At 41.0% G+C, this 26094-nt stretch overlaps 2 protein-coding genes across 4 annotated transcripts in view; both read left to right on the top strand.

Moving 5' to 3' along the window:
• Positions 1-277: 277 nt before the first annotated feature.
• mgarpa (mitochondria localized glutamic acid rich protein a) lies at positions 278-18839 on the top strand. Of its 3 annotated transcripts, none has more exons than XM_053682404.1 (7): positions 278-500; positions 4438-4538; positions 4616-4721; positions 8958-9284; positions 13266-14554; positions 15041-15092; positions 16631-18839. In XM_053682404.1, the coding sequence occupies exons 1-6, from the start codon at positions 416-418 to the stop codon at positions 15074-15076; spliced, it is 1944 nt and encodes a 647-aa protein (XP_053538379.1). In that variant the 5' UTR covers positions 278-415; the 3' UTR covers positions 15077-15092; positions 16631-18839. The 3 variants fall into 3 exon arrangements, with proteins under 3 accessions (XP_053538379.1, XP_017329133.2, XP_017329137.1); XM_017473644.3 differs by having other exon boundaries at positions 13266-14561; positions 16631-18595; XM_017473648.3 differs by lacking the exons at positions 8958-9284; positions 13266-14554; positions 15041-15092; positions 16631-18839 and adding an exon at positions 6479-8951 and having other exon boundaries at positions 299-500.
• A 2178-nt stretch (positions 18840-21017) lies between these two features.
• elf2a (E74-like factor 2a (ets domain transcription factor)) overlaps positions 21018-26094 on the top strand; it is a 17718-nt gene continuing 12641 nt past the window's right edge. Inside the window, exons 1-2 of the mRNA XM_017473642.3 lie at positions 21018-21393; positions 24859-24989. Of these exons, the coding sequence (XP_017329131.1) occupies positions 24915-24989 (75 nt within the window). The 5' untranslated portion in view covers positions 21018-21393; positions 24859-24914. The remainder of the gene's footprint in view (positions 21394-24858; positions 24990-26094) is intronic.

The raw sequence follows: 26094 nt of genomic DNA on the forward strand, positions 1-26094 counted from the left end.
AAAGGAATGAGGAATTCACTTCCGGAATGAGCGTGACGTAAATCCGCCTCGCGTCAGCTTATTTCTCACATAAAAGACCCGACTCTTTCGCCTCTCAAACGACTCTTTGTCATTTTTTAAATCAACCCCAGATAGAACACGACGTTCCGACCAGTGATTGTTGCTTCCCAAAATACTTTCATGCGCTCCTCATTTTCAGTCCGAGTGTTTCGATTAAAATACAGTGCAACAAACGACTCCCATATGCGAGTCGACTCTCAACGTTCGCCTAAAAGAATCGGATCAAAGAGCCGACTCGTCTACAGCTCTCACACCCTCTTTCTTCACTCTGGTTCAGTCCAACTTGATCTGCCGTGGCTGGTTGTGTTTCCTCGCTGCATTCCTTCTCCTTTTGCATTAAAAAAAAGAAAACGCCATGTATCTGTGCAGGGCGGCTTTGCAGAGGTTTTCTCCTCTGGCCAGACACTCCATTACACAGCGTGCAATCCTGTACAGAGACGGTGAGGGATAACATGCATTACTTATGCTTTATATAACACGTGTAATCTTGAAATAGGACTGTCTAACATCATAAGGTCAGCAGTATATTATGGTAACATCTTAAAAAAACAACCCAAAAAAACTTTAATTCTGGATGTATTAAATGAGGAAAGTGAATTTATTGTGTTTGTTAGAATAAAAACAAGTGTGTGCATGCATGTAAAGGGGAGCTGAAGGTCAGACCAACAAATATACACGTGCATGCTTATTAATGTATAAATCTAAGATGAATAGACCCTAAAATAATTTATTTAAGGGGGATTCAATTGAACATCAATTCATAAAGTAGTGTTTATCTTTAATTTGAATTCAAGAAGAATGACACTAAGTGTCCTAAAGTACACAATGTACTAACAGACTAAAAGGGGATTTATCCAGCAACATACATCCTACCATGTGCACGTGGACACTTTTATACACCGTAGGAGTGAATTTGTTACTCGAAATATTATATTCGGACATTTTGTACTGTTGTGTAAGGCTGAGCTGAGTGGTGGTGTTTTTTTGCACAGTGAGTATGCAAGAGCAGGTGTAAAACATGCCTCGGTGCTCCAAAGTGTTCTAGTTTTAGGATTATTTTGGAAGATTTTACGTTTATGAAAAAAGATATACCACCACCATGTTATATATTACATTTATGACCTTCATTAGACCTGGGACAGGGGAGGGGACGAGGGTTTGGCTGGAGAAATGGCTTCTTGTGTGTGTGTGTGTGTGTGTGTGTGTGTGCTAAAAAAAAACAACAAAACCTTTTTATAAACTCGATCAGCTTTCAGAATGTCTTCCTACAACCTCGTGCACAAGATGTCATTATTGTTTACTTTATTACTCGTCTTTTCGATACGAATATCTCAAAGTTACCATCGATGTGCATAATGAGCCATGTTAACCGACCAGCCCTATTCTCGATTCTGATTGGTCAGAACGTGCCGCTATAATTTTCTACTCTGACGTTCGTCACAGGTTTATATTAATGCGCTCGTTCGTTTCTACAATAACAACGTCTCGTTTACGAGGACTTCTACCCGGGAAACGTTCTGTACAGAGACTTTTATCGCACATTTATGGAAGGAGTCTCCAGTGTTAGCGCTTTGTCAAATTAGGCTACGTTAAATGTTAATGTTGAAGAGAACACCTTAGAACTTTGGCAAGGCGAGTTTATTGATATAGCACGTTTCATACACCATGGTAATTCAGAAGTGCTTTTCATAAAAATGATAAAGAAAACGCAAGGTGTTGAAAAATATAAGAACAAGAAATAAAAAATGATAATGAGTCTTTATTGGTCGTGTATACATTACAGCACAGTCAAATTCTTTCCTTCGTATACCCCAACATGTCAGGATGCTGGGGTCAGAGCGCAGGGTCAGCCATGATACAGCGCCCCCTGGAACGGAGAGGGTTAATGGCCTTGCTTAAGGGCCCAACAGTAGACCCTGACCTTCCGATCAGTAACCCAGAGCTTTAACCACCAAGCCACCACTGCCACAAAATATAAAGGTTACAGAGCTAAAATGCTCTAGATTAGTCAGTAAAGTGCTGCGTAGTGTTGTTCAGTCAGTAAATGCGAAGCGAAATAGGTGTGTTTTCAGTCTGGTGGTAACTGTGGCTCGAGTTTGAGCACATCTTACTTCTTCTGGAAGCTGGTTCCAGCCACGGCTGGCATGATAGCGAAAGGCTAAAACGTCTCACGTTGTTTTCAGTGAACTCTTGGTATTTCTATCTGACCTGATGGTAACGTTCTGAGAGGCCGGTTCGGTTTATATTCAGGTAACATATCTGTAATATATTCAGCTCCTAGGCCATGTCGTGATTGACCGGCTAGTAATAATGCGTTAAAATCAATTCTGAACGTTAAGACCCGAGGACTGGAGAAATATCCCCGGACGTTTTGGTTGGGGTGATAATCCTGGTATTCCGAATGAGCCGCGACTGTCTTAACGGTCTTTTCGGGAAGACGTGTGAGAAGTCCATCACGCTGATCCACCCTGCTGGTAACGAATGCATGGTTTCTCGAAGTCTTGACTGGAAATGAAACGCCAACGTCTGGCTATATTTTTGAGGTGATAGCAGGAGGATTTGGTTACTGCTTTCTCTTGACTACTGAGATTCCTGACTTGATTTTTGATTTATTTTTTGTCTTCAGACCCTTGGAGTCAAGGTAGGTGTTCAACTTGAGACTTTCATCTTTGTTTGTAAATACAGTGAGCGCACTGAAAGCACTGCTAGCTGGACTTTTTCCCTCAGAGAACTGTGTTGGTTTAATCTGTCACCACATGCCTTCTCTTAGACAAACACACACATTGCGTGTACAGTACCCTTTGACTCCTGAAAGACCCGATTACCCCGTATAAATAAATCCTATGTGTATAGATGTGTTTTTATATTCATATATAATACCAATTACAAACTCCAGAAGCATCTCTTTTAACCCTTGTGCGTCTTTACGGACATTTTTGTCTATTTTTATTTCTTAAATAATTTTGTCTGTGTTAATGCAAACAGAATAAACTCCGCAAAAGGTGTGTGCTTTTATTGGAGTTTTAATATTCCACCCTCATTTGCGTTCATAAATCTATTTTAAAACTAGGTACATAAAATAGCTACGCTCAGGACCTTAAGGATAAAACCGTCCCCACCGAACCCCGTTCAAACCGCACCATTTAATCCCTGTGACGTTTAAGCGTGAAATCATGCGTTCTGTGTGAATAGGGTTTTATTTTGCTGAGGAGGTTTCAAAACATTGAATTTTGAAAAGATTTTCTGAAATACAAATCCCACCCCATGTATACGAGTCAAAGAAGGACCCTGAGCATTGAAGATTTCTGCATTATGTAAAGAAACCGGTGTTTAAACTTCTGAAAATGAACGAATGTTCGGTCGTTATGATCAGAACTGATGCTGGTGAAAAAAATAATAAAAAATCGTCAGTGAAAGCGGCAATAAATATGAATATATAATATTTCTATGAAAGTGTTTTGACACGGACATTTTTGTCCTTTATAGACCTGAGTGGTAGGTGTTTTTTGTTGTTGTTGTTTGTTTTTAGTTATTTGTTTTCCTTAAAAAAAATAAACAACGCGTCTGTGAACATGAACAAAACCTGACCCGTGTACCTGAAGGTTGTAACTTTTTAAATAATAAATTGAGATCGCGAATAAACGTCTTACTTCGGCGCAGCTCGGTATCGTTCCACCCCCTCGACCCCTATTCCTGAAACCAGGAAGTGGAACTGTGCCGAAAAATCTTTTGAACAATGCGTTTACGGAGATTAACGGATTTAGGATTTACGGATGAAAAGACTAAAGTAGTCCAGTCTAAAAATACAGACGCGAGTCTCAGACACCGGACGTGTCCGTTGTTTGATATAACGGTCTGTTTTTTTTTTTGTTGTTGTTGTTGTTGCGGAAAACTGCTCGGATTGACGACACTGCAATTCCGACATTGTGTTGCGCGGTCTTTCGCAGTGATGTTTGTTGGTAAGTGAGACCTTTTAGCTGTACTCGCGTCCGATGCACGTGAATCGACGAGGGCTTTGGCGAAATGCGTGTCGTCATGACGTCACATGACACGTTTTGGCCCAAATCTGCGATCGAGTTCCTCGAGTTCATTTCTGCGATCGCCAAATCATGAAATCCTGGAGGGGCCGATACACTATATACACTGGATATCGTTGACGGAAAAGCTCGATTTTTCGTAATTTCAGGCTGTTTTATTGTATAACGCGACCATAGGTCTGATGGGTTTTCAGGACCGCCTCACACTTGGATTTAGTGCCAGCGTTCTGTCGATGATGCAGCAGACTGTCTTCATGATCGTTGGTATATTATCGGTATTCATTTAAGGATCTTCAGACGAGCAATGCTGCGAATTATTTTATGATCTCTCTCTCTGCAGTTGTTCCTCAGAGGCTCATGTCATCGGTTCCTGGCGGCTCGGGAGAGAACCTGATTTACGTAGTACTCTGTGGCGGAGCCTTCGCTGCTGCCGGGGCTTACGTAAGTTCTTCATCATTTCAGGCCTGTGAGTATGAAAAGCAGGTTTACTTGACCGCGTAACGTGTTTTGGTTCACAGGTGTACAGGACGGTATCTACAGACAGCGCTCGTTTTACTGACCGCGTCACAGAGATCGAGGGACGGCCCAAGCCCGAGTGGAAGCCCAAAACATGGCCGGCAAAGAGTAAGTCCTCAGAGCGTGGCATTCGGTGTCGGGAGTAGGTGAGGTCACGTTGCTCTCCAGCAACACGTGTGTTTTTATCCATGAATGAGTACAAGTACAAGTGCTCTATGACAGGAGTGAACAAATCAGCAGGTGTCACGTCCTGGATAATAGATTTCAATTCATAGTTGCCCAGACAAGTCGATCCAACAAGCGGAAAAAGAAAAAAAAAATACTAAATGACTTTCGTGAGAAAAAACAAACAAACACTTGTTAAAAATATTTTTGTTAATAAATAAATAAATAAATTTAAATAAGGTAAAACAAATATTTTTTTTCTTTTTTTGGTAGTCAATAACTCCGTTTGTTGCAACAAACACCTCTATGGCGCACTCGTATTTGAAAAACCATAACAGGGGCACTTTAAGGTAACACACCTGGGTTAATAACGAAATATGATTCAAATCTTAAAGGAAGAAAGTGTTTTTTATATTTATATTTACGCGTGAAAGCTTTTTCGAGCCCCAGCGACCAAGTACATTTCTGAGGAAATAATAAAAGTCGGTTCGATTTGCTCTGCGTTGTCACACACTGGATTCGAATGGAAATTTTTGAATAAAAACGTGTTCTATGGGAGGAAATAAATACATCAATCCACGCCAAATAAGTGGATTATGTTCATCAAATAAATCTGTGTGGATTTTTTTTTTTTTTTTTAATCATTTTTTATTTATTTTTTTTAGTTTGTTTGAAACGTGTCCCAGCTGCAGCCCTATCGTTTGCGTTCTGAACGAGAAGTCGGATTAAAACGCGCCCAGGGTCGGCCAGGTTTGGTGTCCTTCCAAGCTCGCGACATTCCTTACCCTTTCAGTGCAGGGCTGCGGTTCAATAACATGACAGATCCCATTTATCTAGACGTCTGAATAGAAGCGTAATGCTTTGCGTAGGCTAGATGAACGAACACGTCGCTTTCGATATCCGTCACGGCCGTTCGCTTGGCTCTGAAAGAGACAGCGTAGACCAGGGTTTATTTATTTCCTGCCTAGCATTTGAACTAGAATGCGTTTCCGCGTATATCACAGTGCTGTTGCGTTCTCGATTCTGATTGGCCAGAAGGGGTTGGTTGATTTTATTTATTTATTTATTTATTTATTTATTTATTTATTTCTCGAACAGCAGCTCTAATCGCTGCAAGGCAAATCACAGATTTATATTTATATTAACGCGCTTGTTCTAGCACGTCATCGTTCCTATAGAAACGACATCGTACCGTGGACGAGCCGTATAAACAGATCTTTTTAAAAAAACAAACGCGACGTCTGTCGTTTTTAAGGACACGTTGATTTAACGCTTTCGGAAGGAGTCTGCCGTGCCCGAGGTTTTCCGCTTCAGAGGAGAGCGTTCGCAACGTTAACCGTATCTATAAACGGATAAAAGTGTACGCCGTGTCGCTCTTTAACAAACTTGCAGTGGTGCGATGGGAATAAAACAGACGTTGTTCTAGGAAAATAATCAACTTTAGGAGCCAATAGGAATTCGGCTTTTACGCCGCGGTGAAGGATTTGGCCGTAGCAGCACCCGCCCGGGTGTTTCATTCCTTACAATACACACACGATTTACGACGTGCGACGTCAAGTTAGATCTTTATATATCCAGTGTGCTGGTGTTTGCCTGTGTTCCTGAATTAACAGCAAGTACGGAAATCTCAATATTAAAAGATTAAGAGATTTCCTTCCTCTCTTACTTCCTCTAACTGTCTCTTTTCTGACTCTTTGCAGAGGATTAATTAACCGGCGCAGTCGAGACGCTGCGCTTGTCGCCGTCGCGCTTTGGATCCGTCTCTCTTCCCTCCACTACACTCCTTCTACTAACTCCTGAGAGTCCTGCTTTCTGTCCTGCTCTGTGATCTCCCTCGCCTCGCCTCGCCTCACCCGAAACCTCTGCCTCTCTTCTCGCTCTGTCTCGACTGACTTTAGAGCCAATTAGAGCAATTTTTTGAGTTTTTTGTCGGGAAGCTGTGTAAAAGTCACGCCTCCCCCTTTTTTTTTTCTTCTCAGATTTATTAAAAGCTGCAAAAGAATAAAAGTGTCTCTGTGGTGTTGGACTTTTACAGACACACTGACGGCTGTGAAGCAACGCTACGGTTTAACCAGCTTACTGTTCCTGTCCTCTTTTCCTTCCTCATGTCTGTTCTCACTTCTTGTTGCACCTTTTATTTTCTCGTTTCTTTTCTTTTTTTTTTTTTGCTGCATGCTATCTATTCCTGTCTGCTGTGTGTAGTAACTGGTTTTCAGTTTAACTAATGGGTTTGTGAGAAGATGAAGTGTGTAGAGCGCATGAGGAGTGAGAGGTTCGGGGGATTAATCGGTCGCACGAGCGGCATGTTTAGAAATGCAATAAACGTTAACTTGCATACGTATACGGTTGTGCCCAAAAGTTTGCGCGCCCCTTGCGGAATCTGCTAGGTCTTAATACTGTTAACAAAATAAGACGGCTCATGAAAATCCCATGTCGTTGTTTATTTAGTCCTGTCCTGAATAAACTCTTTCACATAACGGATGTTTACATACAGTCCACAAGACGATAACCGAATTTATAAAAAAATTTTCCCGTTCGAAAGTTCACACACGCACGATTCTCAGTACATTAAGAGTCAGGGGGTGTAAACTTTTGAACAGGACGTGTGTGATGTGTGTACACACGTATGCGCGCACACCCAACACCGTTGTACCAGTTTATTAAGTATACCCAATCTATGTGTAGTGTGTACATTAATGGTGCGGTGCAAAAGTTTGCATCCCCCATAGATTGTGGGTGAATTGGTGGTGACTCGGTGGTTATGGCTTTGGGCTACGTATGAGTTCAAATATAACCACGCCCAAGCTGCCACTGTTGGGTTCTTAAGCAAGGTGTTTTTTTTTTCTTTCTCTCCTCAGTTTTAATTTTGTCCGGAATTTACCTTCAAATCCCCGCCCACCAGCCAGCGCTCCTTCATCACACGCCAGAGCAGCGTAGCGTGACGCACTCGGAATGCGCTGTCTGCCCTCTTTCTCTTAAACAAGCTCATAGACGCCCCTGATTGGCTAGGGTTGGAAGGGAGTATGTCCTTCCCAGTTTGTTTTTTCTTCTCACGGCTCCTGGGCACGGACGGCTGTGGCATTATCTGGATTTGAGTTTGCCGTCTCCTGACGATTTCTGTCGCACCACTCGTGAATCCTTAATCAAGACTCGAGCCAAATGATCAAATAAAGTAAAATAAGGTGAACGGAATTTTTCATTCATAATCCCTGCAAACTGTGCTCGAATTTCAGCAAACAATTACAGGTCCAAGGTTTGTTACTGCAGAACATTCCCTCACACATTTGTCAAGCCAATTTATTTATCATTTGCACAGTAGGTCAAGGTACATGTATATTAAAATGGACAAGGTAAGTTTCTTATACGTGAATGAGTAAGGGAATGTACAGAAGCACAGCACAATCAGCCTAATTAGAATAAAATAAGTGTACAGTGTAAGTGAGTGGGAAGACGATGAGTAAATAGACAAAGTATTGCAGCGTGATAAAGTGAGGTGTAAGGTGACACTGGAGGTAGTAATATGTTAATTATAAATCGTTATAGGCTGAGAAACTAATGTTAAGTGCAGGAAAAGATAGATAACATTTAAAGTGATGCACTTTTTATGCCAAATCTAGCAAATCCATAGAAGCTGGAATGAAACCTGCTGAATAAAATGTAAAAGACAAAATACAACAGATCCAACGTCGAGGTGTTCGTGTATTAAGATCAGAAACGGAAGATTCTGAAATAAAATGTTGCCGTACGGGATTAATATATTAAATTCAGAGGATTTCCAATATTAATGTTACAATTCGGACGATTTAAAAGTCGTAGGTCGGAGGCAGTTTATGAGCAGGTGCTTTGAGTTATTGCCGAATATTTATATCACATTCGGAAAGGGGGTACAAACTTTTGAAACGATCTGATTTAGTTTTTTCGTTCCAGTGTTAATATCTTAACAATACACTAATCGACCATTCTGCCGCTGAAGGAGTCCGTAAAACCAGCTCCGAGTAAATGTCCCGATGATTGAGTGATCGATTTTAAATGAATTTGCCCAAAGGGTGTACAAACTTTTGCGCTCAACTGTTAATATTTTCTATCTGTAGTCCTTTAACATGTTCGCTACTGACTGGATGAAATATTCCCATGTAACCACGGAACTTGTTTCCCTTCTCTGTCTCCCTGCACGTGAAGATTCTGAGGAAGCAGAGGAAGTCGTCGAGGTGGCAGCCGAGGCTCCAGCCGAGGCAGACGTAGAAGAGGCGGCACCGGCGCCCGTGGAACTCGTCGCTGAAGCTAAAGCGGCGGAACCGGCCTCCCTGGTGGAGACGGCCGCCGAGGTGGTTGCCGAGGCGGCAGAGGCGGTCGCCGAGGCAGCCAGTGTCGTCGAGGAGACTGCCGAAGAGGTGGCGGCAGTGGCTCACGAGGTGGAGAAGATAGCGGAGGAGGTGGAGGCTGCAGCCAAGGAGCTGGAAACTCCTGCACTTCCTGTTGTGGAGGAAGCAACCGCCGAGAGCAAGGGTACGGAAGTAGCCTCACAGGAGGAGGCGGTTACAGAGTCGGCTAACGCAGAGGCATGAGGGGTGTTAGGGTACACACACACACACACACACACACAATTTAAATGGTAAAAGGAATACATTGCAATACAAACACTAGATGCAAATACTTATTTGTTGAAATAGATTCATCTATAAGATGCAGTTAGCACAGAGTTCAGTGTGTTTAACAGTTATTTATTCAAGTTGGAGAGAAATCTGCGAATGCCTTTAAACAGAGTAGTGTATTTTAGTTATATTCCGACCTAAAGGGAAACTCCACCATCAACGACTTCCATATTACTCTTTATAATTAACGAAATCCTGAGTTTATTTCATTCTTTCATCGACACGTTGGTCTACGTTCGCCTCACGCTTGCGTACATCGCCCACAAATTCATATTCAGACTACCCGCCGATCCTGGTGCCGGCGGGATTTAGCCCGGTGCAGAGCCGTTTCGGTCCTTTAGTCTGTCTGACCGGCTCTCCTCATGATTCATCGGTCTGTCTGTACACTCTGCTCGAACAGACCAGCTTCCAACGCTTCAGCTTTCACGCTAATACTGCAGTTAACACCATCGCGCTCATCGTCTCGGAGATCACCGCGAATTAGCCGAGCCGAGCCTCCGCTGTAACTCTGTGTCGTAAAGCTGCATTGCATTCTGGGACTCTTGAGTCCTGTGTTTGCACCAACGTCTGCACTACTTCAATGCTGGAGTTCATATCGTCGTCAAATCTTTGTGGGTGGAGTTTCCCTTTTACGTCTTGAGATATGTTGGAAATATTCTTTAAACGAACAAAAGCAATAATATTTCGGTACTGTTCATACGTGCGTGTACTTCATTGTTGACTGTGTACTGAGCCAATTCAGGGCAGTACCTAATTAATTAACTCATCCTAACGAGTACGCTAATATCAGGAGCCCTAGAAACCACTGTGGACTTCGTGCCACCTGTGAAACGTGACCAAAAATCTCACCAGCAGTCTTTCACCTCCTTTTCCATGCCTTATCCGTGCCTCTTTTACACATAAACTCAACATTTGACTAGTTTTCTGTTTACAAACCTGATCCCGGATCTTAAAAGTGCTAACCTTTTTTTTTTTTTTTTTTTTAAAACCTGCCTTACCTTCTTCACTGCTCTTTAAACGCATGCAAAAAAAAAAACAAAGAAAACCCCCCACACACTTAAATACATACATCGTGTTGTTTTGTAAATGTTTGTGTTTAATACTTCTGTGTAAAACATGTCGAGGCTTTCCTGCCAGATATCACTCGGTTGTACACGCCGCTATACTGTGAACGTTTAAATGCCCTGAAATCGGACTTTTCACTCTTACGAGCCAGAAATATAAACCGAAATCTGTCAGGTGGGAGTCTGTGATTGTCTGCTTTTGGTTTTTTTTTTTTTTTTCTTTGAATATGTACACCACATGTAATATTACACTGTACGAACTATACTGGATGCTCATACCTCATGAGATTAACAACAAGCCAAAGTATTTCTGCTTTTTCAAAACTGTATAGTCATGTCCTCCCGGTGGTCAAGGGAATTCAAACGATGAATAAAGTTATCCTATGTCAACGCTATGTTTTGTGTTCATTTCTGGTTCGGTTTCTGAAACCAAACACCCCAAATTCCTGTGAGGGGAATGTACAGATTTTATGAACAGCAAGATAATGGTTTCATATACTTATACTGTTGGGCCTTTTTTCCTCAATGGTGTGTGCATTTCTTGGTGATATTTGGCAGTAAAGTCTGGTATGTTGTTATATGTACTGTATATTGCAGTAGTAGTCTGATTTGCATGCTTGAGCGAGTCTTAAAGCTGTTTACTTAACACAAATAATCACTAATTCAAAGGCCGATCATGAATACTTCTTTTGTTGGATTTTTTATATATATATATATATATATATATATATATATATATATATATATATATATATATATATATATATATATATATATAATCTGATTCCATCAATATGTTTCACAACAGTAAGGTTGTGAAGGTCTTGGGAGAGCTCTTTGCTTTTACTCTTCATGAGATGTTTCTTGTGTGACACGTTGGTAACGAAACGCCTTTGCATAGACCATCACCACCATAATTTGCACAGATAGGGGGTGTAATTACTTACAGATTTCAGCTGGTTCCTTGCCTTACCTTGCCTTGGAGAACTGCTTTTTCTTAGCGTGTTTAGTACTTTTTTCGCCATGTCATTCCACTTTATTACACATTTATGAGCTTTAATGTTGTGAATTCTTTATATGTGTGGATTTCTTGAGTTAATACGGACGTCTGGTGAAAATTTCATCTGAATAACATCATTGGAAATATATTTACTGAAAAAAATGTTGATGCGTTCAGTACTTATTTCCCCCACTGTATAACAGCACAATAATGCAAGTGCGCCCTTTCAAAGAGCAACGAACTTAAGAGCCCATAAGAGTTTGGGGTAGGGTTAGGGATGGGCGTCGACGTCATTATGTTGCCACTAACCAGTGATACCAGTTCTGGGAAGAGTGACACGTGTAGCCCCGCTCCATTCTGCAGGCTGCACCCAGGACCTTCTGCTTCAGTTCACCGCTGTTCATTCACTGTTCAGCGTAAGCTGCTCGATCCCCGACGTTACTGACTACGACTGGATTATTTGATACACTAGAACTATTCTTTCAAGATTTTTCTTCTTCGGAAAACATTGTTAGTGCGTTGTTAATATCCTGCATGCCGTTTTTTCCTACAGTATGTTTTAATTAAAATTGGTGCTAGTACTTGCGACACATCTTAAATTCCAATGCACGAACTTTGTGCGTTGTTCTCTTAAATTCGACGGATATTCGAAGTCGGAATTTTAATTTGACGGCCCTAGTGCAGACGAGAGGACAGAAGCAGAGCAAATGGCTAAAATATTGGTGACATTTCATTCTTATGTAAACACGGTGGGCGATATCGAGGTCGGCAGAGATGATCGAGGTCATGTGCGAAAAAAGACCTTCACATAGTCTTTACGGTCAAATGTATGAGTATGATAGCTTCTTTGTTGGCTGCCTGTTCTTTAGCTTTTATAAAGTAAATGTCATAAAGTAAATGTATAAGTAGAATATTTCCATTGAATAACTTTTCCTCTACCTTGCTAACAGAAATGTAACTAATATCAGTGTTAATTTTGATGCTTTGATTTTCATCTTTCGTCAAAAACACAGTAGTTTTAGTAGTATTTTAGTACTATAGTACTAGTAATACTTTAGTACAATAATTTGATTATTGTTAATTTACATCGAGGTGAGAAATTAAAGGAGAGAAAAAAGCGAGTGTCTCGGATATGCAGTAGGGGGGCATGTATTTATTTTGCTCTCCAGGTTTGGCTCCAGTTGTCTCCTTAGTCGTTTAAAGTTCGACGTTCTTCTCACTGGTCACCTTTATCCTATGATCAGGATGACCCTGACATCGTCCTAAGGGCATGAGGGCCCACTGAATGGTTTAATGAGGATGAAAAAGAGGTAAATTGTAGGTTATGGCCTTCACACTCACCAGATCTCAACTCAGATTGGGAGGTTTTAGGCTGAAGTGTTACACAATGCTCTCTACCATCACCATCAAAACATCAGCTGAAGGGAATATTCTTTGGAAGTGTTAATCACTTCAGTTCCAGAGGACCAAGACACACTGAAGCTGCACACTGAGGTGGCAAAACACCTTACTGAGGTTTAGTTAGCAAGAAACTACAGCAGTTTTTGTCATTTTTAATCAAATATTCAACCTCTCATTGCCTTACAAACACAGACGGTTGCTACTATAGTTTCTGAAACTCCAATTTATTCATAGAAGAAATTGGCATTAAATTTTCTTAGTGTTTTCAAAATTAGTAATAAAACGGGTGCAAATTAAGGGAAATGTTGGATACACGAGTTTACACTATTTGGCAAATTGTATAAACTCATCTTGTCGTTTTGTTTTGCAGTTACCCAAGATCATACAGAATTGGCTGCTGCTTCGATTGTGGATAAGTCAGTGGTGGTTCCTGTCACAGAAGCTACTGTTGAAGTTGAGCTAGAAAAGCAAGTGGAAGCCCCGGTTGCACCGGTTGCCATTGTAGTAGAAGAGACACCAGTAGTCGAGGAGGTACCAGTTGCACCACAAGTTGAGGACGCTGCTGTTTCCCCAGTAGTTGAGGACATACCAGTTGCCCAAGCAGTTGAGGAAGCTGCTGTTGCCCCAGTAGTTGAAGAGGTACCAGTTGCCCCAGCAGTTGAGGCAGCTGATGTTGCCCCAGTAGTTGAGGAGGTACCAGTTGCCCCAGCAGTTGAGGCAGGTGATGTTGCCCCAGTAGTTGAGGAGGTACCAGTTGCCCCAGCAGTTGAGGAAGCTGCTGTTGCCCCAGTAGTTGAAGAGGTACCAGTTGCCCCAGCAGTTGATGCAGCTGATGTTGCCCCAGTAGTTGAGGAGGTACCAGTTGCCCCAGCAGTTGAGGAAGCTGCTGTTGCCCCAGTAGTTGAAGAGGTACCGGTTGCCCCAGCAGTTGAGGAAGCTGCTTTTGCCACAGTAGTTGAAGAGGTACCAGTTACCCCAGCAGTTGAGGAAGCTGATGTTGCCCCAGTAGTCGAGGAAGTACCAGTTGCCCTATCAGTTGCGGAAGCAGATGTTGCCCCAGTAGTCGAAGAAGTACCAGTTACTCAAGCAGTAGAGGAAGCCCCTGTTGCCCCAGAAGTCAAGGAGGTACAAGTTGTCCTAGCAGTAAAGGAAGCTGCTGATGCTCCAGTAGTTGAGGAGGCACCAGTTATCCAAGCAGTAGAGGAAGCCCCTGTTTCTCCAGTTGTTGAAGAGGTACCAGTTGTAGGGGAAGCACCATCATTTACCCCAGAAGCAACTAAAGAGGTACCAGTCCCCTCAGTAGCAGAGGTTGTGGTAATGGCCGCAGAACCTCCAGTTGTCCCAGAAGCTATTGAGGTCCCAGTGGTCACAGAAAGTTCAGAGGTGGTTGCAGAAATTCCTGAAGATGCAGTGACTCCATTCGTGGCAGCAAGTGTGGATGAGTTCTCAGTAGAAGGTCAGGTGGTGGCAGAGGTGACTACTTCAGCTGAAACCACAGCACCCCCTGCTGCACTGGAGGAGCCAGAGTCTAAGAATGAATTTGTGGTAGTCATGATGGAGGGAGCCCCCAAAACAGACAAAAAGTATAAGGTTCTGGGCGTTTCCCCCATGAGAGGTAGGATCATCCCAGCCCCAGAGGACGAGGAGCCAGCTGAACAGGTAACAGGTAATCAGCTTTAACATCACAGTGCTCTCATTCACTTTATAGCCCAAGCAATGATGAAGTTTTGTCTTAAATGTACATATAACATTAGCAAGAAGGTATCATTCCAACAATTGAGACCAGGTACAATACAGTACCGTATTAAATAATGAATATTTTATTGGATTATTTTGAAAAAATGCTACTCACATGTATGAGTGTGTACATTTAGCCAGAAAAAAATGTAAATACTAAGAAAAATTTCTCACTTCCTGGCTTTAAGACCTGTTTACCAGTGTGTGAAATAATGGACGTACTTCCTTCAAGTGCTGAGAAAAGTCACTTTATGCAAGAAAAATAAGTCACATGCTAGTAACCAACCGAATCTCAGGATATATTTTTTAACAATATAAGATTCCGTATAAATTGGTTTAAACATACCTGCCTTAAAAATTGAATTTTTATGTAAATATATATTTTTTAAAAACTTTCTCCTCCAACAGGGCAAGCGCCGCCTTCTTAAGATGCAGATGCTCTGATATGAGATTTAAAAAGGTAAAACCTTATTATTTCATTTCTTTTTTTTATTTCCATTTCTCCTATATATACACAATATATACACCCTACTCAGTATCAAATGCATATCAGTTAAGATTAAAAATTTTAAATAATGTTTTGGGTGAAAAATCTAATTTACTCAATTGTCTCACCCTTGATTATAGTTTTTCAGCAAAGAGGTATTTTTTTTTTTTTTTTGGTACTAGCGCTTTGAGGCTAATGTAACTAACAAGTCAATAGAAATTTGTTATCACTCAGTTTTTATATTTGAATACATTTATTCGTTTAGCAGACGCTTTTATCCAAAGCATACCAAGCCAAGAATACCAAGCCACATCCTTGTTCTTCAGTGACGTCACACGCTTAGTGAAATGTTTTAAGACATAGTGTGACTAAGCTCCCGTTCCTCACTTTCTCACTCGCCTGCGTACCTTTTGTACATCTAAATAATAAAGCTATAAAGCTAGAGAGACGAAACATTGCATATTGACCTGTAAAATGGTCTCTGAGACGCATTTGTGCAGTGACATAGAGGTGTTTAAACACACTGACATGCTCTGTTAGTTACTCTGTCGTTGTGACCATGACATCAACTCTCCTTACGTTTTAAAGTGCACCTATTATGGTTTTTCAAATATTACCTTTCGTGTAGTGCGTTGTAGAGTGGTTTGTGAATGTAAAAACATCTGTAAAGTTTCAAAAATCAAAGCGCGGGACAAACAGAGTTATCGACTCCCAAAAGAAGGAACCGATTCTGAACGGCTGAATCGAGTCGTTAGTGATTCCAGACTCACTTCCTGTGCTAACCTACGTAGGTTTGTAACAAAAAGCCTCGCTACTGGTCTTCATTGTCTGCTCGCTGACAGCGGTAGACCAATCACAACAGACTGGGACATCTGACCAATCAGAGCAGAGTACGCTCTCTGAAAGGAGGAGTTTAGAACGAATCCTTTAGAACGGATCATTTAACGAGTCGTTTGTGACATTGGGGGGAATAAATTAATGCTGCAGTTTAAATTACGAGCACGTTAAAGTGTTTTTTGACCTCGGATGCGTGTAAATCTATTGTACGAGACCCTTAAAACACAATTAGGCACATTTCAAATCCATAATAGGTGCGCTTTAATAGTATTTGTTAATCTAGAAGATCCAGAGTACGTTTAGAACACGGCTTTAGTTAGTTTTTTTTTGCGCCTAACGTGTTACTTCACACCACATATTTACGTTTAGGTTAGACCTGAACCATGTGCGTGTGTCACGTTGATTATATATTTTGAGCGAGATAGTATTTCAGTTCTTGTCAGCTTCATCGTCCTTGTAGCTCCAGAGTGAAACTAAGGAAGCAAACGTCGGACATCAAACATGTCTTTGACGATGAGCTACGGTTTTGGGAAAGTGAAATATGTGAATCTCTCTCTTTCTCTCACTCTCTCTCTCGCTCTTGACACACACACACACACACACACACCAGAAGTCCTGTTATAGTTCACCTATTCCTTGATGAAGATTATGGGATGTTCCTTCCTCCGTTTCAGCCCCATCTGTCCCTCAGACCTCGCTTTCAGTTGGGATGGATTCCCCTGCATGGATTTGGCCCTGACAGAAGTCATCAGAACCTCCTCATATGACACCACTTTATTCTGTTTGCTTACACAAACCGTTTCATGCGTCGTTACTGAAACACGTTTACTCCTAAACACGTACACTACTTACAATACGCTTTCTTTGCAATACACAGTAGAGCACAGGTTTCCAACCCTGAGCCTGGAGAACCCTCTGTGCTGCACACACCTGATTCAAATAATCAGCTAATTAACTGCCCTTCCTGAGTCGAAGTGTGTGTGTGTGTGTGTGTGTGTGTGTTAGAGAAGGGAAAACACTACATTAAGAACCTGCAGTAGAAGATAGATGTTTGGTATTTATTCTCTTACCTATTATTTCACTGGTGTAACTTTATAACTCCTTTCATGCGATGTGCGATGCTGTGAAGGATCAGGTAGCTCATTCGGAAGTTCTTCAAGTCTTTTCCTGACCTCCACGCGTTGCGCGTGGAGTTTATTTTCCTACCTCCAGCCTTACTGAAGCTAGCCGTTGCCGCGGTAACGGGTTCAGGCCAAGCTACGAGCACGCGTGCAACTTTCAAACGTGTATCTTTAGCAGCTATGCTTCTCTCTCAATGGAAGATCTTGCCTAGTCCACAGGTTCTGATTTTTTACAGTATTAAGGAAATTTGTAAGCGTGGTTGGACTTGGACACTGATCCTTACCGGCACTGGCGTATTACGACTCGTTTCTACCTCCCCTCAACGGAAACCTCCACTCTGAACCACATTAAATATATCTATATTAAGATAGTTTGTGATATGTTAAGAGATAATAGTGCTGATTTGTTGGTCGGTGCTCTATTATATTATTTTTTTTTCTACGTTATCCTTGGCCGTGTGTCGCTCTGACGTTTGCAGTGTGACGTCGTTATCGCTTGCGCAACACGTCACTGAACGTTTTCCAGCCACGTTCAGCGTCATATTAATGAGAAATCCAACATAGAGACGTTAACACGAATGTCGGGCCAGAAAAGTCCCAGAATGCAGCGTAGCTATTACACTCGAGTAGTTAGCAGGCAACCAGACGACAAGTGCTAGCATAAAAACTGAAGCTTTAGAAGCTGATCTGTTTGAGCAGAGCGTACAGACGAGGACGTGAGAGAGCCGGACAGACTAAAGGAGTAAAGCGCCGCTGCATCGCTGTCTTTAACCAGAGATTCCACTGCCAACACTATCAGTGGGTAGACATATGGCATTGTGGGTAATGTAGGAAACCGTGGAGTGGAAATAAACCGGCACCAACGTGTCTGAAAGACATTTAAACTAAAAAAAATAATAATAATAAAATTCGAGTCAGAATTTTAATTACAAAAATAAATCTCGGATGCTGTTGAACATGACATAATTATTAAAGATTAATATGCGACTCGTTCAGGATGGAGTTTTCCTTTGGTCCTTGACTTTTACAAAGAGATAACTTCTGCCTTCTGTACTACATAAACCTAAGCTGTGACATTTCCTCCGTTCTTTTTTTGTATTTTTATAGTATCGACTGAGCTTGTGTTATCTACAAATGTGAACCTCAAATCTGTGAAAAACCTCTCAGGAATACAAAACCATTATTTAAATAAAAAAATAAAAAAAACATTTTACACAAAAGTCTGTCTGTCTAAGTATGTGGTTAAGGGAGTACACGTGGATGTATTACTCGTTTACCAAAACTTCAGCTTTACAGAGTTATCCTGCGTATGGATATGAGATTTTATGGATAGTTCAATAATAATAAAGTCTGTCATGGCCATAATACAGCTGTTATTACAAATACTTGTAATAAAGCTTTTCTAGTTAACGCAGATCTGTTTTTATTTCTGTATCCGTTTAAAAAGGGGTTAGTAAACTGATTGTAACCTTGACTAATGCAGAGGGAGTATTTTTTCCCCAGTGTTTCTCATGTAAGGTTGTTTTTTTTTTTTTTTTATGCAAGTATAATAGTGCCAAATGTCCTCAAGGCAAAATGGCATGTTGAATGACATAAATCGAATAAAAACGTATCGCAATAACAATACTTGAAAATAATTTTTCTGCCCAGCAATTTGACACAAATTGGAAAAAAAAAAAAAAAAAAAACAGTTTAAAAACCCACAGCATTAACAATGCTTGAATTAGTTTCCTCTGCAATTCATTGGGTTTGTATATTTTGATTGAAAACAAAATTCCAGCATTGCAAATTCAATACACACGTATTCACCTTCCTCAAATACGGTTCCAAAATATTCAGTTGTTAAAATACCGTCTTCATTATTCGTCAGGTAATATTTCAACACGTTATTTTTCAACCTCTAAAATCAGGTCTTAAAATTCAGGTCTTCACATCCGGGTCTCGCAGGAAGAGCAATGGACTACCGATACTACTGTAACATGTTACTCTGGGCCGCCCCCTAGTGGTGGGACAGTCATAAAACCAACTGGAAAGTGTTTCTTGTAGGTGACAGGGATGATGCATACCTTTTAGATTTTTGATTAAAAGTTGTGCATTATAGCTGACACCTAGATGAACACTTTACAGTTGGTTATATGACTGTCAGTCATTCCCTTCAAATGATATTGAAGTTAGAAACATGTATACCAATGTCGTATGTAACTTTAGAGACGGTCCCTTAATTTGCGCAAATCTGCGAGTCTCGAACGTCCAACGATAAACCAACTTTATTCCAGTCCGCTAGGTTCATCTTCTCTTGTGGTTTATCTGCACAATCCCACCACTAGGGGGCGGCCCAGAGTAACATGTTACAGTAGTATCGGTACTCCATTGCTCTTCCTGTGAGACCCGGATGTGAAGACTTGAATTTTAAGACCCGAATTTTAAGACCTGGATTTTTGCAGCCTGAATTTGTGAGTTTGAAAAATAACGTGTTGAAATATTACCTGACGAATAATGAAGATGGTATTTTAACAGCTGAATATTTTGGAGCCGTATTTGAGGAAGGTGAATACGTGTGTATTGAATTTTAAATGCTGGAATTTTGTTTTCAATCAAAATATACAAACCCAATGAATTTCGGAGGAAACTAATTAAAGCATTGTTATTGCTGTGGGGTTTTTTTTGTTTGTTTTTTTTTAAAAATTTGTGTCAAATTGCTGGGCAGAAAAATTCAAGTATTTTTATTGCGATATGTTTTTATTAGATTTATGTAATTCAACATGCCATTTTGCCTTGAGGACATTTGGCACTATTATACTTCTATATTTTTTTGTTTTTTGTTTGTATTTCCTTCATGTTTGAGGGATATGTTGTGTTGATTCCTTTCTGTCCTGAAGTGGTGATTATTTGTAAATATGCCATTTATGTGTTATCAGTAATTAAAAAAAAAAAAAGGAATCAAAAATTGTGGTGTTAATATACTGTGGTGTGATTTATTTCACGAACCATTGGCTTATAGATTAAATCGTATTGTACCGTAGCAGATTCAGCTGTATCGTCAGATATCGAATCATTTCATTATGTATAAAAAATGAATCATATCGTAGCAGATTCAGCTGTATCGTCAAATATCAACTCGCCTTATGAATTAAATATTAATCATATCGTAGCAGATTCAGCTGTATCGTCAAATATCGACTCGCCTTATGAATAAAAAATGACTCATCGTAGCAGATTCAGCTGTATCGTCAAATATCGACTCGCCTTATGAATCAAAAATGAATCATATCGTAGCAGATTCAGCTGAATCAACAAATATAGAATCGTTTAATTATGAATAAAAAATGAATCATATCGTAGCAGATTCAGCTGTATTGTCAAATATTTATTCACCTTATGAATAAAAAATTAATCATATCGTAGCAGATTCAGCTGTATTGTCAAATATTTACTCACCTTATGAATAAAAAATGAATCATATCGTAGCAGATTCAGGTGTATTGTCAAATATCGACTCACCTTATGAATAAAAAATGAATCATATCGTAGCAGATTCAGCTGAATCAACAAATATCGAATCGTTTAATTATGAATAAAAAAAAACGAATCCTATCGTAGCAGATTCAGTGGTATCACCAAATATCGGTTTGTTTCGTCATGAATCAAAAAACGTGGATTCAGTTGCTTCGCCAGATATCGACTCGCTGCCTTATGAATCGAAATCGTGGTACAGTGAGGAAGTCGGGGGTTTACGCCTCTACTGTACGATAATTTAATTTCCGTTTGAGAATAGCTTCAGGAGAAATCTGTGAATAAATGTTCTAAAGTCGTCATCATTGTCATAACTCTGCGTCGTGGATGACGTCAGGAATCGGCGTCGCAGTGACGTCACGCGCGGTGTTTGTCAGTGGCGGCGCTGCGGCTCAGAGGTGCTTCACTTCTCTTCAGTTTCCTCCGTCCTGCACGAGACCCACAGAGTGAGAGAGAGATAGAGAGATAAACAAAAACACAAACAAACCAACCAACCGCACCACACTGTGCTGAAACAGTACCGGATTTACACAGAATTCCGCTGACTCTTTTTTGTTGTTGTTTTCTTTCGTTGCGAGTCCTAAATTTGGGACGAGTGTGAACTTTTAGCTACGACTGATCTGATCGCAGAGAGCGGATAGCTACACTGCTAGCTAGGCTAACTGTTTATTTACGTAGCTACGCCGCTGTTTTGCTAACACTTTGGCGGTTAGCTCGAGAAGCTAGCAGAGCATTTTAATCTGGAGCAAGAAATCAAATACAAGAAAAACCCGAAGGAGCTGTGGAGTTAACCACAACAAGAGGTGAGCACATGAAGTGTGTGTCTTTTTACTGCTAAAGAGCGACATGTTTTTCTCCAAAGCTCCTGAGTTAAGTTGTAGCTTAGCTGCTTAGCGCTAGCCGCTGGCCTGCTAATACAGTTTTATAATAACAATAATAATTATTATTAATGCTAGCTGCTTAGTTCGGCTTTCATGACATTTGCTCACGAATTCCTCATAACTACAAATATACATGTTTGCGTTTTGTAAATAAATAAATAGTTATTTTATTTTTCAGGCTAGCTTGCGCATTTGTACCGTTTCACAGCTAGCTAGCTAGCTGTTTTGATTGCTAGCAACTTCATCCTTCATGAAGCTGTCACGGTTCAGCAAACTTCTATCACAGACTCTTAACTGTACACTTTTAACACTATTTATTTAAAAATAAAATAAAAGCAGATATTATAACAGTATCAATAATGTTAATCTTTTAATAATAATAATAATAATAATAATGAGTGGTCTATATTCCTGATCAGAGATTGTCTAAACATTGTGTAAGGAATTATAACGATATTAAGGATGATAATGAACAATAAACTTTCTCATTTATTTATTTAATTATTTATAGAGCACACTGGTGAGAAAATGTAAGTGTAGAGATTTACATCATAAAAAAAAAGTATACAATTTATACTATAATAACGGGGGAAAATATCCTAATTTAAACATCGGGTCTCATCGCTCAAGATTTGATTCGTAAATAATTCATACGGGCGTTAATAGAAATTTGTTATCCGTGAAAATCCTGTAAATTCAGTGAAAGGTTTGTATTGTCGCTACCCGGGCTCCTGAGCGTGTGTGAATGTACACACGTGACGATTTATTAAACCTCGTCCTGATCGACTTACTGCACTTTTCCATCTGGAATATACCGTGGAGTTTAAATGCGTATTTTTTTAATAGAATATCCAGAGCGACGAAGAATATTTTTCAGATGTTATGTAAAGAAAGCGAGCCAACACACACACCTGCAATAAGACGAATCGTCCGATTACGCGAAAAGACATAAAACAGCGGTGTGTCAACGGAGGACGTGCCGGTCTGTAAACAAAATAAACAAAACGCCTCGGACCCATGGAAGATTTATCACTCACTTATTAGTAAATATTTATAAATATTAGTAAATATTTGTATCAATGTAGAAGCGAGTCAGAATAACTTCCTCTTCTGTCTTTCAGCCGTTACCCTGATTGTTCGTTTCGTGCTCAGGGCTGTCTGTAGACTTTACCGTATATGGAGTTTTTTGGGCGTCGCTATATGCAAATGAGCCGAGTCGGGCACAGGAACATTTCGTGTTTCTGAACCACAGTATATTAGTTCGGTTGGGACGTTTTCACATGATGTTTTTTTGGATCAGCGAAGTCCTTTCCACTCGAAGGACGACGTGAGGTCTGAGCTGACTTTGGTCACAGACCCCTGGGGGTCTTTTATGGTTTTTAAACCGTAAAAACTTTACTTCCTGTATAAATCACAGTCGCGGGGAAAATATTCATAAGTATTACGGTTGGTTTTAGAGCTGCACTCTGTAGATGTAGTCGTCGATAGTCCCTCGTTTCCCCCAAAACCCTGTTAGCAAACCAGACCGTGTTTCTCAGACCGGTTTCAGGAAATCGTGGAATCGCGCCAACGTTCGAATTGGGACAAGCAAAAAGGCTGCATAAACAAGCTGGGCAGGAAATGAAGTCGAAATACGGTTCCCCGCATCTCCTCATAATTCTCAACCCTTACGTTTTATCCTTTTCACTTCCTCATCAGATTATCAGACTCGCACACATCTCCGAGACCGATATCTATTAATACACACACACACACACACACACACACACACAGAGTTTGGTCACATGTTCTTCAACGATTGTTTGCCTCTGCGTGGGTTAATTGTGACTGTGTATATTCGGATGTAATTACTCCACAGAATTGAGAATTGTGTGCCGTGTGAAGAAAGAGAGAGTGTTTTGGAGTTGAGTATGACAACAGCACGAGTGCGGTCCATGTGACTGAACTGAGAGGAAATGGATCTCTTCCTCTTTTTTCTGTGTATTGTGTTCAGGCAGCTCTGCAAACACGCATACACACACATGGTTTTATTCTGGAGGGAAATTATATTTTCATGAATGGATCCCAAAACACTGTGTATATGTCTGAGAAATGCGTGGAACTTTCTAGAATGTTTATAGAAATAAGCCCGAAAAGAATTTGAACAGAAGTAGCACGGTGTTGCCGTGTCACAGCTCTAGAGTTCCCGGTCCGGTCCTTCGAGCTCGGCGTACTGTCTTCACCGAGTTCTCCCCCCTCCCGAGTCCGTCTGGGTTTCCTCCTGGTTCTCCAGTTTCCTCCAACATCCCAGAAACGTGCGTCAGGTGGATCGGTGGCCGTTTCAATCCGAAGTCTGACTCTGGGCGAAATTTCTACTTTGGGTTTGTTTTCTGTTTTTGTTCGGTTTCATAAAACTGTAAAAAAAAATATGTATATATATATATATATTTAAATCACATGAACACGGAGAACATGGGCTCAGTATCAGGTAACTGCTAGATAAGTACACAAAGTACTAGTTTAAAACTTACATTTTTTGTTGTTGTTGTCGTATCTGTTCTTTTTGTTCATCGTTCCAGATCGTTCCAGAACGTATCAGTCGCTTTTACGCAGCATTAACGCTCTGGGTCTTTTGGCTTGGTTTAGCAGCCAGACGTCTGCAGACGGACACACGCCACACGTTCGGCTTCACTTCCTGTTTTCGGGCCGACGCTTCCTGAAGACGAACGCACGATTTTAACAGGGGAAGAAAAAAACCCCATCCCTGAAATCCCTTTTTTTCCGATCGAAGGCAGATCTGATTTAAAAGGAGAAATATTATTTCCTTTTAACTCAGTCCTTCCACGAGAACGTCCCCGTGTCCGTGTCCGAGTACGTTCAGCTCCGTGCCTGGACGTCGCCCGTATACGGGAAATTTCCGTGTCGTCACCACAGCAACCTGTTGTGGACATGCAGTGAAACACGAGTCCTAATTACCAACGGATTTGTTAACCGCTCGTAATTTGCACGGATGACTTTTTATTGATTTTTATTTGTTTTTTTTTTATAGAATTCCCGTCTTGTTTTTCGGTTCGCGCTCGTCTCAGCAAGGTTTATACGTCCCGCGACTGACGTGAAGGGGCCTGGCGAGTTTTCTGGTTAAAACATGAGTCACAGCTCTGCTTTCTGCCCCACCTAAATCACTCTCGCTCTCTTTCTACCCCTATTACACACACACACACACACATACTATACACCACAAAGTTCTGTCTCTCGAGTTTCTTTTTCATGCCACAACACTCAGTGAGTCATGGTGTGGAGTTCATGTTTCTAAAAACAAAACAAAAAGAAAAAACAGTCAAATAAATGAGAACAGTGTCTCTGAATCCGATTAACCTGCGTTTGAACGGATCTTGGTGGTTCTGTTAGGTTTGCTGGATAAGCGGAGTGGACCTACAGGACCGTGCGGCACAGAGGAATGAGTCATGACCTCGGTGGTGGTAATAGACGGTGGAGGGAACATTCTGGAGTACGTCACCGGAGACGAGGAGGCGCAGCAGGTACGCCGAACGTTCCTGAACACTTCCCCAATTATAAAAGGGTGTGCACACTTACACAAGCTTTATTTTTTTTGCATTTCTATTTATTTTTTATGTTGCAGTTTCACAATAAAGGCGAAAATTTTCCACCTTTTTTTTCCCGCACCACAAAAACCTGCCGTTTTAACGTTTAACAGGCGTGTGTAGACTTTTTATATCCGCCGTATAACACGCTGCATTCGATTAAATCTCAACCTTTACTGACTTTAACCCTGTCCGGATCGGATTATCGCAGAGTCGGATTTTCTACACGTAAGTAAACGCCGTCTCGACCTACTGGAGGTTCAGGAAGTGACGGCAAAACAGCACACGAGCAGTAAACACGGGAGCATGGTGGTCTTTCCTGTATACGTTCAACATACAGATATATTCGCTTGTTAAATCTGTAACTGGACTATAACTGTTTTGGAGAGATGAACGTACCTCGATCGTCACGGTTACGAGGTCCGAATGGGTTTCGGATGATGGATTAGATATTTTAAGCCTCCAGGAGAGTGGACTATACTGTTTTAGTAGCGTCGCTGTAATTGGGGATGCAGAAAAAAAAATTGTCGTATTAACGTTACACTTTCTTTTTTTCCGATTTGATTCACTGGAATCGGCTGTGTTTGTGTTCGGGCAGCGATTACGTAAACCAGCACCGCTGTTCCTTCTTATTCTGTGAGCAGCGAGCACAGACGTACCACACACATGATCCCGCGCACACACACACACCTGAATCTTAGTGAGTCTCCAGAAGAAAGACGGGAGAAACAACAGTTATGTTTCTCTCTGTCTCTCGCTCTATTTCTCTGTCTGTCTCTCTCTGTTTCTATCTGTCTCCCTCTGTGTCTCTCTCTCTCTGTGTTTCTGTCTGTCTCTCTCTGTCCCTGTCTCCGTCTGTCTCTCTGTGTCTGTCTTTCTCTCTCTGTGTGTCTGTCTGTCTCTCTCTCTGTCTGTCTCTCTGTGTTTGTCTGTCTCTCTCTCTGTGTCTGTCTTTCTGTGTGTCTGTCTCTTCTTTGTCTGTCTGTCTCTCTCTCTCTCTCTCTCTCTCTCTCTCTCTGTCTGTCTGTCTGTCTGTCTGTCT

The sequence above is a fragment of the Ictalurus punctatus genome, chromosome 8 (assembly GCF_001660625.3).
Source record: "Ictalurus punctatus breed USDA103 chromosome 8, Coco_2.0, whole genome shotgun sequence".
NCBI lineage: Eukaryota > Metazoa > Chordata > Actinopteri > Siluriformes > Ictaluridae > Ictalurus > Ictalurus punctatus.